The sequence below is a fragment of the Gossypium hirsutum genome, chromosome D07 (assembly GCF_007990345.1).
Source record: "Gossypium hirsutum isolate 1008001.06 chromosome D07, Gossypium_hirsutum_v2.1, whole genome shotgun sequence".
Taxonomy (NCBI): domain Eukaryota; kingdom Viridiplantae; phylum Streptophyta; class Magnoliopsida; order Malvales; family Malvaceae; genus Gossypium; species Gossypium hirsutum.
Window position 1 is genome coordinate 50,230,302 of NC_053443.1, and position 15,869 is coordinate 50,246,170.

At 33.2% G+C, this 15,869-nt stretch overlaps 1 protein-coding gene and 1 long non-coding RNA gene across 2 annotated transcripts; both read left to right on the top strand.

Annotated features, from left to right (window-relative positions):
• Positions 1-9,593: 9,593 nt before the first annotated feature.
• LOC107955077 (CCR4-NOT transcription complex subunit 9) lies at positions 9,594-12,177 on the top strand (the record flags this gene model as incomplete). The annotated part of the gene is made up of 7 exons (XM_041096873.1): positions 9,594-9,689; positions 9,832-9,874; positions 9,948-10,054; positions 10,214-10,309; positions 11,438-11,637; positions 11,704-11,773; positions 11,869-12,177. Coding segments are annotated over 7 exons (741 nt in total), but the record flags the coding sequence as incomplete, so codon positions are not given.
• Positions 12,178-13,928: 1,751 nt separating this feature from the next.
• Positions 13,929-14,526, top strand: LOC107955078 (uncharacterized). The gene is made up of 4 exons (XR_001699802.2): positions 13,929-13,986; positions 14,129-14,171; positions 14,245-14,351; positions 14,508-14,526. It is a non-coding gene; the product is annotated as an uncharacterized lncRNA (long non-coding RNA).
• The last annotated feature ends 1,343 nt before the right edge of the window (positions 14,527-15,869 follow it).

Consider the following 15,869-nt stretch of genomic DNA (forward strand, 5'->3'; position numbering starts at 1 on the left):
CGTATCAGGTCTTATCTCCCTGAGATTACAGTGGAGCATACCGAAGAAGTGCAGATCTTATCTCCTTGAGATTACAGCGGAGCAGATCAAAGATAGTAATCCTATCTCCCTGAGATTACAGTGGAGCGGATTAAAGGATCTTATCTCTCTGAAGTTACAGTAGAGTGGATCGTATCAGGTCTTATCTCCCTGAGATTACAGTGGAGCAAACCGAAGAAGTGCAGATCTTATCTCCCTGAGATTACAGAGGAGCAGATCAAAGATAGTAATCTTATCTCCCTGAGATTACAGTGGAGCGGATTAAAGGATCTTATATCTCTAAAGTTACAGCAGAGTAGATCGCGTCAGGTCTTATTTCCCAGAGATTACAGTGGAACAGACCGAAGAATTTCAGATCTTATCTCCCTGAGATTATAGCGGAGCAGATTGAAGCCAGTAATTCTATCTCCCTGACGTTGCGGAGTGGGTCGAAGCGCCAATGCCTACACCCCAAAAGTTGCTGCAAAGAAGATTGAAGCTACAAGTCGGATCTTGTTGAAGTGCAGTAGAGTGGATTGAAGCGACAAGACACAGTAGACTGGAATAAAGCTACTTGAAGAGGAGAAGCATCAAAGAAGTCAAGACTCGACGGGACAAAATTGGTCTTTTTTTAGTCTTTGCTCTGTTTTTGTTACACGACAACGAGCAAAGAGGGGCAGCTGTACAACCCAATTTTGCCCAGACCTGGGCCCAAGAACCAAAACCAATTAACTCACCCAACTAGCCTAACCCGAAACCCAATTACAAACAGACCCAATTACCATTAACCTAATCTACCCAACTCATTACAGAACAGGCCTAAACCCGAGGCCCAATGTCTTAGCCCAGTAAGCTAACAGCCAAAACTAGGGTTTCAGAAAGTCTGAAACCCTAGCGCCGCACCTAGTACTGCCGCTGCATGTCTCATCGGTCACTTGCCCCAGACCTACCGCCACTCCTCTGGTAGCCACCAACTCCATCGCCATCGTCACATCACCTGCAAAGAAGATGGCAAACACGCAAGGAGAAACGAAGAAAAACCTATTTTTCTCTTCTTTCTTTCGGCTATAAAAGCCATCAAAATATGTAATTTTGGGTTCCTCTAGCGATTTTTGTAACACAAAAACGAACATTAGCAGAGAAATATAAGAACAAAAGAGATTCAAGGTGATTTGGAGTTTCCTTTTCCGTTCATAGATGTTTTAAAATTTTTTATTTATTTGTATTTTCTTTTTTTTCATCTATTTATATATATAAATTAAAGAAAAGGAAGAAGAGGAGAACTCACCTGATTCGTTTTTTCGGTTGCGCCGCCGTTGGGATCTGCCCATCGTTGAAATCGGCCTCGAAAGTCTGAGTTATGGGGTCTCTCATTTGGATCTTTCGGTTAGACGGATTTTACCTTCAATCGGGCCTTGGAGCGGGAACTAAATCGCCCTCTTGCGTGAGGCCGGCCACCACCCGTGGTGGCGCAACGGCGGCGCTGGTATGGCTCAATGGCTTGGCTTTTGAGAGGAAATGTGGGGTTTTTTTTAGGGGATCAGTTAAAATGAAGTTTTTTCAGAAAAATTGGGTTTAAATACCCAAATTGAAACGGCGCCGTTTAAGACAGGGGGATTCGCGCGTCGACCCGATCCGACCCGGAGGATCCGCGTGTTTTTTAGTTTTTGGACTATTTGCGCGCGCAGTCCCCCTGATTTTGCAGCTTGTTATAATTTGATCCTTTTTTCGTTATTTTCTCTTATTTCTAATTTAGCCCCTGCAATTTCATTTTGTTCCGACTTGGCCCATTTCAACGCTGCGTTTTGGGCCTGTGGTTTATTTGCAGTTTTGGCCTTTCCCTTTTCAGCACGCGTTGCAATTTGGTCCTTTTTGTTTTTTTTATTTCGATTTCGCCCAATACTTCCGTTTTTATTCTGATTTAATCCATATTTTAGCAATTTTATTATTATTATTATTATTGTTATTATTATTATTATTATAATTGTTTTTATGCATATACGTATTTTTTTCTAACTTATTTAATATGTAAACACTCATTTTTATATACATATCTATCTATATATATATAATTAAAACATGTGTATTATATATATTATTATTTCGTATCGATATTTTTTTATGTATTAAAATACGTATATTATATATTATCTTATTTCATTTTTATAATCCACATATGTATATTTTTTATCTACATACATATATTCTTATGTTTTGGAATATTTATGCCTTTCTTAATATATATATGTACATATTTTAACCTTTGTAAATATATATATTTATATATACACATATTTTAATTTTTCCCTATATATATCTTTATATTTAATCGTATTTACTATTTATTTGTTTCATTTTCATTTTTATTTTGAATGAATGTTTTAATTTTATTTGTTTTTATACTTTGTTATTTTTATGTTGTAGATTTGGCCTTTTTATATCGTTGTTATTGCTCGTATTTTTTATACTTTTTATACTTTCATATTCATTATGGTTTTACCATGCATAAAAAATGTAATTTGCTTTCGTATTTTTTGTTACGCTTTTCGTGTTTTTTATTATACTCGATTTAACAAAATTTGTTTTGAATAAATAATATTTCGTGTTTAGATTCGAGAAGGTCGTACCCTAACTTACTGGGTTTCGATTTTCACGATAAATCTAAATGTACGAATCTTTTTAAACTCAAATTTTAAATGATCTCGGGATTAAAAAAATCGCGTCCTAACTTACTGGTCGTGATCTTGTTTAAATCCGAGATGGCTAAAATTTTTAAATAAACATTTTTCATTCGCGTATCGAGAATTCGAGACATCGTGTTCTAACTTACTGGATATGACTCTCTTTCTCGAATAACGTGAAATATGCTTCTTTTTCAATTTTTTTATATAATACAAGGATCGTATTTTTAATTCCTTCAAGTTCTCAATTTTCGACATCAAGACATTAGCTAATTAACTAGGTACCAATTTTGGGCGTATCGAGGGTGCTAATCCTTCCTCGTGCGTAACCGACTCCCGTACCCGTTTTCTAAATTTCGTAGACCAAAACCGTTGTTTTAATAAAAATCAAATTATTTATTAAAAACAACATTTTTCAAGGTGACCCAATCACACCTCAAAAAGGATTGGTGGCGACTCCCGTTTCTTTTTTTAAAAACCCAAGTCGACCCTGTTTTTCGTCAAAAAAAATGGTGTCAACATTCATCGTATCAAAACGTAAGATTCCATTCTCTCGTGCAAGACGCAATCACACCTTACATTTAACGACGTTTTTCTCATAAGCGGCTCAATAGATTTGAACATACAGTAACATCTGGATTTGTATCTCCGTAAATTCTAAATTATAACGAATTGGGAAAGATGCGTTAAAATAACATATAACAGTGTTTGGCTAAAATCATCACTATATATGTAATTTTTTTCTAAAAGTAAAGAAATCACTTGGAAGTTAGCGGCACTTGTGTTTTAGATCACCACCAATAATTAGTGATGGTCTTTTCTCTGGGGAATTTTGTGGTTCTTTCAGAAATGTTGCTATCCCACTAGCAACGTTCATAACAGTCCGTAGTATGTGAAAAAAACACAGCTAATACATCATTTTGGTGTAATGGTTTATTTATTTGAGAAAAGAAATATAAAATTAATTTAATAAAAATGCATTAATTTATCAGCAAAACAAAATGCTACAAGCTTCACTTTTTGTGAAGTTATCAATAAAATGCAAATTCTATTATGATAATTTAATAAAATGTATTTTTAACTAATCTTAATTTCGTCAACCAAACATCAATCGTACCTAGTAATATACTAAGTAATCTTATATTTCAATAATCCTATACATTACCTAAACCAAAGTCTCTCTTAAAGTAAGTATGAAAGTAAAATAGTAAAAGTCAAATTTAATGGAGAAGAACCCTTTATCATAATTTCCCCCACATTATTTTGTGTATTTATATTTAAGAGAAATGTTTAAATGCAATATTAGCCCCCAAATTGTATGATGTGTTCTAATTAGACCTGTAAATATTTTTGGCTAAAAAGCTATAGTGGCTTAAGTAGAAATAATAAGTAGTTTGGCATCATGACTTGAGTTTTATTTCAGTTTTTGGTGAATTCCGATAACAGGGTTGAGCCTGAACAATCAATGCAACTAGCACGATTCGAATTCAAACCATATTTGGGGTGGTGACCACCCTTGACTATAAAACCATCACATAGAGTTTGAGTTTTATTTCATTTTATTGCTTCAAAGAAATTAATTTGATATAAATTTGTTGATATTGCTGCAGATTTTGCTAACAAGTTTGGCTTGCTTGCGTGTGCACGCATACACACACACAATCTACATATATTACTTCTCTTTAAATTTTGAGTTTATATCAACATCTTTAAAACTAGGTAAGAGGCGGCTAACGCACTCAAGACTGAGGGACTATTAATTTAAACCTAACTTAATATGTGGAATTGTGATTTCATAAATATTTCAAGAGCGGAGTGGGTATAGACTTACGCCAAGATTGAATCTAACCCATTCCCAAATGTTTTTTAAAATTAACTCAACTTAACTCGATCCATTTCGAGCCCAATTTGAAAAAGAATTCGATGCTAACTGATTGTATCGAAGTATGTATATTTAATTTTTTTCATTACTAGTTAAACCTTTTAAAGAAAACTCTTAAGGGCTTTGCTATCCTAAATAGGGTTAATATACTACTTGATGTCTCAGTTTGGCTTTAATATTCAATTTGGTAGTTAAATTTTTTGTCTCAATTTGGTATCTGAGTTTGACTTCAATGTTCACTTTGGTATCTCATTTTTTTTTATTAATTTGATACTTTAGTTTTTCTTTGGTCTATTTAAGAACTTGAGTTTATCTTCAATATTTAATTTGGTATCTGAGCTTTTGTTTTTTTCCCAAATAAGTACCCCTATTTTTTTACTAGAGTACATATATCAAACATTCATTAGGTTATTTGGTCTGGGTATCAAATTGAACATTGAAACCAAAACGATAAATGGGTTACAGACCTACAAAATACAAGTAAAGTCCTAGGAATACAATGCCCACTAACAGATAAGGTACTATACTCTGCATATGTGATGCTAGAAGCCTCTCGTCGATGATGTTCCTCGGACATGAAAAAAAGTCTACTAATCTGAAAAGGAAGACAATTTGAAGGCTGAGCCTGAGCTTTACAGGCTCAGTGGTACACAACTAATCTACCATACTTCAAGCAATTCATAAATATAAGCATGCAAATCAGATGTATACATATACATGAGTATCGAATAATCAAATTATGAGACATTCAATCTACATAACCAAATCACTTGCATATCAAACTTGTCAAACTTGTTAGATTGCACATGCTGCTTCAATAATCAGGTATCCGGATAGTCTCGTGCCACTCATGGCCGCTAGTCAAATGATCTCGGGTGTCCGTAAGGTTATCCCTAGCGCCACTCATGGCCGCTAGTTAGGTTAGAGCCTAAAGGTTGAGCGCAAACAAAGCATCAAACATATAATCATAAATACACAACCATGAAATTCAAGTCTCATACTCGTTCAACTTACTTATCATTCTGGCTAAAATATTAAAATAATGAAATATTGCAGTCTAATGCCTTGACATTTTGACCTTTGCTCATTAAAAAAATAATAAATCTTAATATATAACTCTAAATCGAGCACCGTTTATTTTAAACAAAACTAGACTTTTGTACGGTTATAGAGATATAATGCTTACTTCCTTTTTTATCTTGTGAATTTTTTGGTGATTTTTTCAAAGTCACTACATCTGTTTTATAAGAAATCTGCTGCCAGATTTTTATGACCTTTCAACACTAAAAAATTTATATATTTTAAAATAAAAATCGAAGTCGATCTCCATCTATTCTAAATGGAACTAAACTGACTCATGGTTACAACAATGTACAGATAACTTCCTAATTATTTTTACGAAATTTATGGTGAATTTTCAAACTTACTGCTCATGTAATAAATTGTTTCTAGTAAATTTCACAACTAAGTTTTTAGCTTTATTTAATCATCCAAACATGATTTCCACCCAAAGACATACAACATACATACACTATCACACAAGCATCATATTTATGACTTATCAAGAAGCATAGGAGAGTTAGAGGGTACTACCTTGATGGTAGAACACCAACAAAGCTTCTTGTCTAACTCTCCACCACTTTGCCTTTACCCTTTATCTTTAGAAGATTCACCACTCTCTTTAACTAATAACCATACATCACACAAGATTTCCCACATAAATAAGGGTCTATAAGATGCAAAAATACATGCTTTAAAAAAAAAAGAGAAGATGGGTAGAGACTTCCTCAAACTCAAACCCTCCCTCCACTTTCATCCTTGAAAAACATAGATTTTTCCATGGAATTTTAAAAAGTTAGATCAAGACCTTTACATTCTTTGAGATTTGGAGGATGAAAATGGTGAGAAAACTCACTCAAATCTCTCTCCCTCTACACGGTTTGCTAAGGAAAATAGATAGAAGAAATAAAAAAAATGAAGAAATGTAGAAAGAAGTGTGTAGAAGCTAAGGAAAAGAAGAAAAAGAAAGAAAGAAAAAAATAGAGTGATTATAATATAGGGAAAATGGGGACAAATCAACTTTATCCCTCACCTCAATCTGTCCAACAATCTTTTTCCGATAATTGGGAGAAGATTTTTATTCAAAAATGGTAAAATTACCATATTAGTCATCCATCTTCGCTCCACTTCACACAAGCTTCCCAACATCCTCAATTTCTTATAAAAAGGTCCAAAATTCACTCAAACTAATTCCAACAAAACCCGATCCCTAAATAAATTTATCTATTGCTAACCTGGGTCAACGTCAAACGTTGACTCGAGAATTTGGGCCGTTACACCAAGTTTCAATATTTTTGTAACATATTTTCTAATCTCTCTCTCTCCCCTACTAGAGGAAATGGTTTCAGATGCGGCGACTCCATCCATAATCCAACCACTCCACCAAAAGTAAAGAAATCACTATGAAGTTAGTGACGTTTTTGCTTCAAATCACCACCAATAATTAGTGACTATTTTTTTGTGGCGAATTTTGTGCTGTTTTCAAAGACACTAGTATCCTGTTAGTGACATTCATAAGCTGCGTAGTATGCGAAAAAAATGCCACTAATATATCATCTTGTTGTAGTGTCTATTCTAATTTATTTATTTGAGAAAAGATATATGAAATTAATTTTACAGAAAAATGCATTGGGTTATTAGTAAAATAAAATACTAAAAGCTTCAAATTGTTTGGTAGTAATAAATAAAAAAAAACAAATTTATAAGGACAATTTAGTAAAATGTGTTTAGATAATCTTCAATTTCATCAACTGAATATCAAAATTTTATATTCCGACCAAAGGAATTAAATAGAGCAATGTATCATATTGAGTACTGTACCAAGTAATCTTTTATTACCAAATATATTTTAACATTAAACTAAAGTCTCTCCCAAAGTAATTATGAAAGTAAAATAGTAATTTTAAAAGTCAAATTCAATGAAGAAGAACCATTTATCAGTTTGAATGCGCTTAAGAGTGTCTTTAATAGGAGGAAAAGACACATGTAATCTTGTTTGAACCCACGTCTTCTTAATTGTTGTAATAACAACAATGCCAATTAAGCTAATACTCACTCTACAAAATATACGTGTATTTTTCGCTATAAATTTTGAGTTTATATCATGACATTTAAAGCAGTAGATGATAGGCCACTAAATTACTCGAGATTAAGAGAGTATAATTTAGAGATTTAACCTAATTTTTTATTATGTATATAGGTAATTTTGTAAATGTTCCGAGAGGCGAAGCGAGCGAGTTTACCTCAAAACCAAATCCAATCCAATCTCAAATATCTACTAAAATAAATCTAGCTCGACTCAATCCATTCGAAACCTAAATTGAAAAAATAATTGGACCTTAACCAATCAAATCGAAACAAGTTGATTTCAAATTCCTCTTCATCCCTAGTTGAGCCTTTAAAATAAGACACTTATGGTTTATTGTCATAATAGATTAATACATTTATCACCATTCGCATAACGAAAAGTTTGTGAATATGAGTTTGAGTGTGTGTTTAGAAAAAAAAAACGCACGACACGCTCCCTGTATCATTTTTTGTTTGGTTATTTCCTTGTGCAGCTCATACTAATAAATGCAGTATCTGAAATTTTATTGCTAGAACAACAAGAAGATATCACCTGGAGTTTCAATATTTCTATAACGTATTTTCTAGTCTCTTCTCTCATCCCTCGCCGGAGAAAATGGTTTCAGGTGCGGCTGCTCCAGTCACTTCCAACCCTTCCGCTAGAGTCATATATTTGATTCGAGGGCTTGCTTCTGAAGAAACCCGAGAGCAATCACTTGACGTTCTTTGTAAGGTATTAGACACCTTTACTTTTTGTTTTCTTCTTAACTATCTTTTTGGTTTCTGGCGAAAAGAAAATGATAAAATAACCCAAAAAACATAGAAAAATTTACAACGTGCACAAAAGATAATAATTTACAAAATAAAAGGCTAATCAGTTTTTGGATTTTTTTTTCTTTTTGGTTTAATAAAGGAACCATTTTTAATATTTCAAGATATTAGCTGTGATATATTTTTTTAATTTTTATAATCAATATATGTTTTTTTATCAAAGAGTAATTAAGAAAAATTCCATAGAAACTTTCTTTGAAATACTGAAAAAGGGCGAAATTCTAAGTAAATTAAACCTTCGTTTAACTATGAGTAGGAGTAATAAAGATTTTACCAACCTAAATACATGTATGTATAGATGACTTGAGTTTGATATTCAAACATTGCTCTCTCTTTCATGATATATATATATATATATTAATTTTTGAGTTCTAAATTCTAAGAAATGGCTGCTCATTTGTAATATTTTCTTCCCTCTACAGAATAGACTGACTTATGACAATTTGGCAGTGCTGTTATGGAAATCTTTTGGTACTATGAGTGTCCTTTTGCAGGCAGGTCTTGCTATTCCATTCTATGTTACTTCTAGAACATATTTGAGCATGGGTGGAGGTACAATTGAAGGAAGAAAAACATATTTACATCACATACTTATAGATTTCATTTTCAATCTTTTAGGTATATAGGTTGGATTTGTTTTATTGAAAATGATTTATACTTTTTAAAAGGATAATTAAATATGTATGTTTAATGATATTGAACATTATAATATTTAATATAATAATATTAGATTTGATTCAAGTTAATTTTTATATAAAAAATTCTTTTAGAGTATTTTTTCTTCAAAGAATGACTTTGCATCTTTTAAAAGGATAAATCAATTTGCAAGATAAATAATTTATTTTCCGTTAATTTGGAGTCATTTTCTACTGCTCAAGCAGTTTTTCATGTAAAACAAAAAATGTAGAAAGTATTTTTCGTTTTTCATTCATCCCTAGTCATATTCTTCTAGCAGACCATATTAGTCTCTAAAAAACCATAAACTTCAAAGCTTTGTTGATAGATACATTGGTCACACCAATTCTGTAGTAAATGGATTTATATAACTGTTCATTATTCAGATAATAACTTCAGCTTACCGTGCACTGTCATCCGACGGCCTTACTGAAAAAGCTCTAACACAAGTCTGCAATGCAATAGCCCTTTTCCAGGTCCACTCTTCTACTTTCATTTTTGTTTTTATATGTTAAGAATCTCAAAGATGAGCCTACCTTTGGTTTAAGACCAGTAAAGTTTATATTATTTTTCACTTGTATGAAAATCTTAATGACATCATTCTTTATATTTTTATAGTCTGTAGCTTCTCACCCTGATACAAGGATTCCATTTATCAGAGGTAACTTCACTTTTGAGTCATCAAATTCAATTATTGTTGGCTGCTCTAATTGAAATAAATATTTCTTTTGTAGCTACAATGCCAGTGTATCTGTATCCCTTCTTGAACACCATGAGCAATGAAAGGAGCTACGAATGTCTAAGGATTACCAGCTTAGGTGTGATCGGGTCCCTAGCAAAGGTAGCTTCACCTAACACCTTCTGTTCTTTTTTCTCGTGTCAAGTTAACGCCGAATACATACATACATACATAGAGGTCATGATGGAGTCGAATTAAATGTTTTTTTTCCCCAGTTAATATGATTTGTACTAATGTTGATGGAGTTTTGGAGCTGTGCAGGTAGAGGATGCAGAAGTGATAGAGTACCTGCTTTCAACTCAAATATTTCCCAGTTGCCTACGCTGCATGGAGGTTGGCAAAACATTGTCAAGAACAGTGAGTCACTGCACTTTATTCTAATATACAAACCTATTACTGTTGCTTCACTAATTTCTTCACTCTTTTTTTTTTCTTCTTTTTAGGTTCATACTCATGTCATCTAATGTTAACAACAATGGATATGAACTAAAGCCATGACTAGTAACTTGAGGTCATACTTAAAAGAAAGACATTATTTGATTGGAAAGTTACAATTTTGACATTACTTTCAGGCCGCTTGCTGATAAATTTTGGGTTAATATTTCATACCTTATTTGGTTTCAATATTTAATTTGATACCTTGGTTTCAATATTTAATTTAGTACTTGACTTCTTTCAAATTGATACTTGAGTTTTTCTTTGTCTCATATAAATACTTATGTTTGACTTCAATGTTCAATTTGGGACCTAAAGTTTTTTTTACTACAGCACAATGTGAAATATTTATTGGGTCACATGATGTTTACTTTGGATACCAAATTGAACAGAAGCGAAACTTAAGTACCAAAATAAATATTAAAATCAAATATAAGTATTTGTACGAGACAAAGAAAAACTTGAATATAAGAAAAAAAACCCAGCTATCAAAATGGAACATTAAAATCATATATAAGTACCAAATGATATATTAACCTTAATTTTTTTGCCTTAAAAAAAAACTATTACGGGGAAAAATTGTACACAACTATGTTACTTGGATTCTGGGGTTAGGGAAAAAAAGTCCAAGGTAACTTAGGATGGATTTGGATGGGCGGTGCGTTTATCTGCGGTTAGTGTAAAAATAGCGGTGGCGGTGAGATTAGATACTGTAGCGATACTGTAGCGTGAGACAAAAAGTAAGCTAGACGCACCGCACCCAATCGCCCATCCAAACCCACCCTTACTTAGACACTGTGTATTATTTCACATTTTCAGTGTAGAAATAAGAGCAATGAAATCTTAAGAAGTCCATGAAAATGAAACTAAGGAAAAAAGTAAACATCTTTGGGAATAAACCAATGAGCTTATAAGACATATTGTAATTTTCAGCATCATAATTGTCATCTATGGCGTTACCATATCTTACACATGCAAGCTTCGTAGTTATATTATTGATGCTAATATGTTTAACATTATCAACTGCTAATATAATAATGGATGGTACAGGTGTCCACATTTATAATTTACAGAATCTTACTAAGTGAGAAAGGGCTCAAGTACTGTTTCGTTCTTGCTGAACGATATCTCTCAGTATCCCAATGTTTGGGGAAATTGGTTGAAAACCTTAGTGAAGATGATGCAGAAAATTTGCCTTGCCTCCTCAGAAATATCATCGGATGTTACCTCAGGCTCTCCGAAAACGAAAGGTTAGCTAAAAACACACGTTTTTATCTTACGAGTTCATTCTTTAATGGATGAAACTCCCTATTTAGGACAAGGCCACAATTGTCGAGCTACGTTCCATGGAAGTTGTTAGATGGCAAATATGCTAACATCGTTCGGGTAAGCTTCAAAACTTCATTTCGTACATATGAACACATGCGAATTAGAATAGCTAAACCCTACACCCTATACATGATATTCAATTCCTTTTGCAGAGTGATCCAAAGGCTCTTGCTAACCTACGACAATTGGTTTGCAATTTAAGGACCAGCAAGAGTTGTACAACCCACTGTACCGACGAGCCACCGACTAGCAGCAACTCACCCGGGCCGTCCATTCCATGATGTTTACCTTATTCAGACTGGGCAACGCAGTGACAGGGGAACATACAATAAACAATATCATAATTTCCCCACATTATCATGTGTATTTATATTTAGGAAAAATGTTTAAATAAAAGATTAGCCCTCAAATTGTATGACATGTTCTAATTGGACCCGAATTTTATTTCAAAGAAATTAATTTGATTTAAATTAGTTAAATCAATTTGTTGATATTGCTGCAGATTTTGCTAACAAGTTTGGCTTGCTTGCGCGTGCGTACACGCACAATATACATATATTAGTTATCTTTAAATTTTGAGTTTATATCACGAACTTTAAAAGTAGATATATGGTGGCTAACATACTCAAGACCGAGAGAATATTAATTTAAAAGTAGATATATGGTGACTAATTTAATACGTGGAATTGTAATTTCATAAATATTTCAAGAGAGGAGTGGGCAGATTTATCCCAAATATTTCTTTAAAATTAACTCAACTTACCTGATCCATTTCGAATCTAATTTGAAAAAGAATTCAACACTAACCGATTGTATTGAAATATGTAGATTTTTTTTTTCATCACTAGTTAAACCTTTAAAAAAAAAAACTCCTATGGTCTTTGTTATCTTAACTAGGGTTAATATACTACTTGGTGACTCAATTAGGCTTCAATAATCAAATTGGTACTTAAGATTTTTTGTCCTAATTTGGTACTTAAGTTTGATGTCAATGTTCACGTTGTACTTGAGTTTTTTTAATTTGATACTTTAGCTTTTGTTTGGCTTATTTAAGAACTTGAGTTTAGCTTCAATGTTTAATTTGGCATTCGAGCTTTCTTTTTTTTGTCCCAATTAAGTACCCTTGTTTTTTTTTTACTGAGAGTACATATGTCAAACATTCATTAGGTTATTTGGTCTAGTTATCAAATTGAGCGTTGAAGGCAAACTCAAGTACCAAATTGAATATTGAAACCAAACTCAAGTACCAAAATAGTTTATTAACTAGTCCTAAATAATACATTTGTCACCATTCACAAAACGAAAAAACTCAAGACAGAAAAATAAATTAAGAATATGAGTGAGTGTTTTGAAAAAAAGTTACGACTTTCTTGTTTTTATCATTTTTTGTTTGGTTATATCCTTGTACAACTCGTACTAGTAAATGCAGTATTAAAAACTTTATTACTAGAATAATAAGAAGAATATCACCTGGAGTTTCAATATTTTTGTAACATCTCTCGCTCTCTTACACACAGAGGAAATGGTTTCAGATACGATGACTCTATCCATAATTCGACCAATCCCCGAAAGGTAAGAAATCACTACGAAGCTAGTGACTTTTTTGCTTCAAATCACCACCAATAATTAGAGACAATAAATTTTTGTGGTGAATTTTGTGGTGTTTTGACAAACACTAGTTTCCTATTAGTGACATTTATAAGCAACTAGTATGAAAAAAAATTAATATTAAAATATTAAAATATATTGAAAATTTATTATATTATTAAAAATAAATAAATAAATATTTATGTTTAATGGTATTGAATATTATAATATTTGATATAATAATATTAGACTTGATTCAAGTTAATTTTTATATATAAAAAAAATTTAGAGGTTTTTTTTTCGAGAGGATAAGTCACCCTTTTTAAAAGAGTAAATCAATTTGCAAAATAAATATTTATTTTCCATTCATTTGTAAGTAATTTTATGTTGCTTAAACTATTTTTCATAAAATCAACTTAAAGAAAAATGGAGAAAATATTTTTCCTGATACGAAGCCACCCTAGAATAGTCATATTCATCTACCAGACCATGTTAGTTTCTAAGAAAATCATCAACTTCAAAGCTTTGTTGATAGATACATTGGTCACACCAATTCTGTAGTAAATGGATTTATATAACTGTTCATTATTCAGATAATAACTTCAGGTTACCGTCCACTGTTATCCGACGGCCTTACTGAAAAAGCTCTAACACAAGTCTGCAATGCAATAGCCCTTTTCCAGGTCCACTCTTCTACTTTCATTTTTGTTTTTATATGTTAAGAATCTCAAAGATGAGCCTACCTTTGGTTTAAGACCAGTAAAGTTTATATTATTTTTCACTTGTATGAAAATCTTAATGACATCATTCTTTATATTTTTATAGTCTGTAGCTTCTCACCCTGATACAAGGATTCCATTTATCAGAGGTAACTTCACTTTTGAGTCATCAAATTCAATTATTGTTGGCTGCTCTAATTGAAATAAATATTTCTTTTGTAGCTACAATGCCAGTGTATCTGTATCCCTTCTTGAACACCATGAGCAATGAAAGGAGCTACGAATGTCTAAGGATTACCAGCTTAGGTGTGATCGGGTCCCTAGCAAAGGTAGCTTCACCTAACACCTTCTGTTCTTTTTTCTCGTGTCAACTTCTCGCAGAATACATACATACATAGAGGTCATGATGGAGTTGAATTAAATGTTTTCTTTTTCCCAGTTAATATGATTTGTACTAATGTTGATGGAGTTTTGGAACAGCGCAGGTAGAGGATCCAGAAGTGACAGATGTTGAATAAACTTAAATGAAATAGAGTTATGTTATATGAAAGGTCAAGAGTTATGTTGTTTTTTTAATGGGTTTAAATTAGTAGTTTTTTCTTTTAGGAGAATGAAAGGTCAAGAGTCATTGGTGCTATTATTAAATATTAATATTTTCAGTTTTTTTTTTGTTGTTTTAAAGGGTAGACTATAGCCTATAAATAGTTTGTAAGCTTTTGATATTATAAAATGAACAATTTCTACAATTTGGTATCTGAGCTATGGGGAGTGTGACTAGTAATGTGCCATTGCCTCGACTAACAAAGTTGAACTATGAGAATTGGAGCATCCAAATGAAAGCTCTGCTCGGGTCTCAAGATGGTCGGGAGGTTGTCCAAGAAGGTTTCGTAGAACCGACAACTACTGCGGGATATACGGCGGCTCAAAACAAGGCGTTGAAAGAAATGCGATCGAAAGATAAGGTAGCATTGTACATGTTATTCCGAGCTGTTGACGAGTTGGGCTTTGAGAAGATTGCAAGTGCGACAACTTCAAAAGAAACGTGGGACATTTTAGCAAAGGTGTACAAAGGAGCCGACCGAGTTAAACAAGTCCGCTTTCAAACTCTTCGTGGCGAGCTGGAAGGCATGAAGATGAAGGAATCGGAAGGTGTCTCCGACTACATCACGCGTGTTCAAACCGTGGTGAACCAACTCAACCGAAACATTCCCAAACCCCAAAACCCTAGCAGCATTTAGCCTCCAGCGCCGCAGCCAAGCCCTCCGCACGTGACGAGCCTCCGTACGCGTACGCCTCTGCCTCCATACACGCCACGTCCCCTGCGCCCCTGCACGCTAGCTAGCCTCTGTACCTGCAACAAATAAAAACAAACAACAGTACACAAAGAAGAGAAAAAAAAAAGAAAAAGGAGAAAACAAAAGAGAAGGACAGATTTTGTATTTTCTTTTTTATTCTGTATCTTTTCGGTATATAAACCGATTGCAAAGAGAACAAAAAAAGACACAAATATTGTATTGAAAAACCTCTTGAAAGGAAAGCAATAGAAAAACAGTTTCTAAAGGTGATTTGCTTTGGAATTTTCGTTTGATTTCTTTTTTTTTTCTCTTTTGTTTTTTCGCATCGGCTCTCATCTCTTTTAGTGGGAAAAGTGAAAGTGAAAGGAAAAGGGCTTAGAACTCATACCTGGGGTTGGTGTGTCGCCGAATCCCTCCTCCATTCGGATCGGAGTTGAATGGATGGGGGGGACTTTCGTTTCTTTGAGGCGGCGCGGAGAGGATGGTTTTAGGGTCACTTAGGTTTAGTTTTTTTTAGTTTAATATGGATTATTGAAACGACACCGTTTGGGC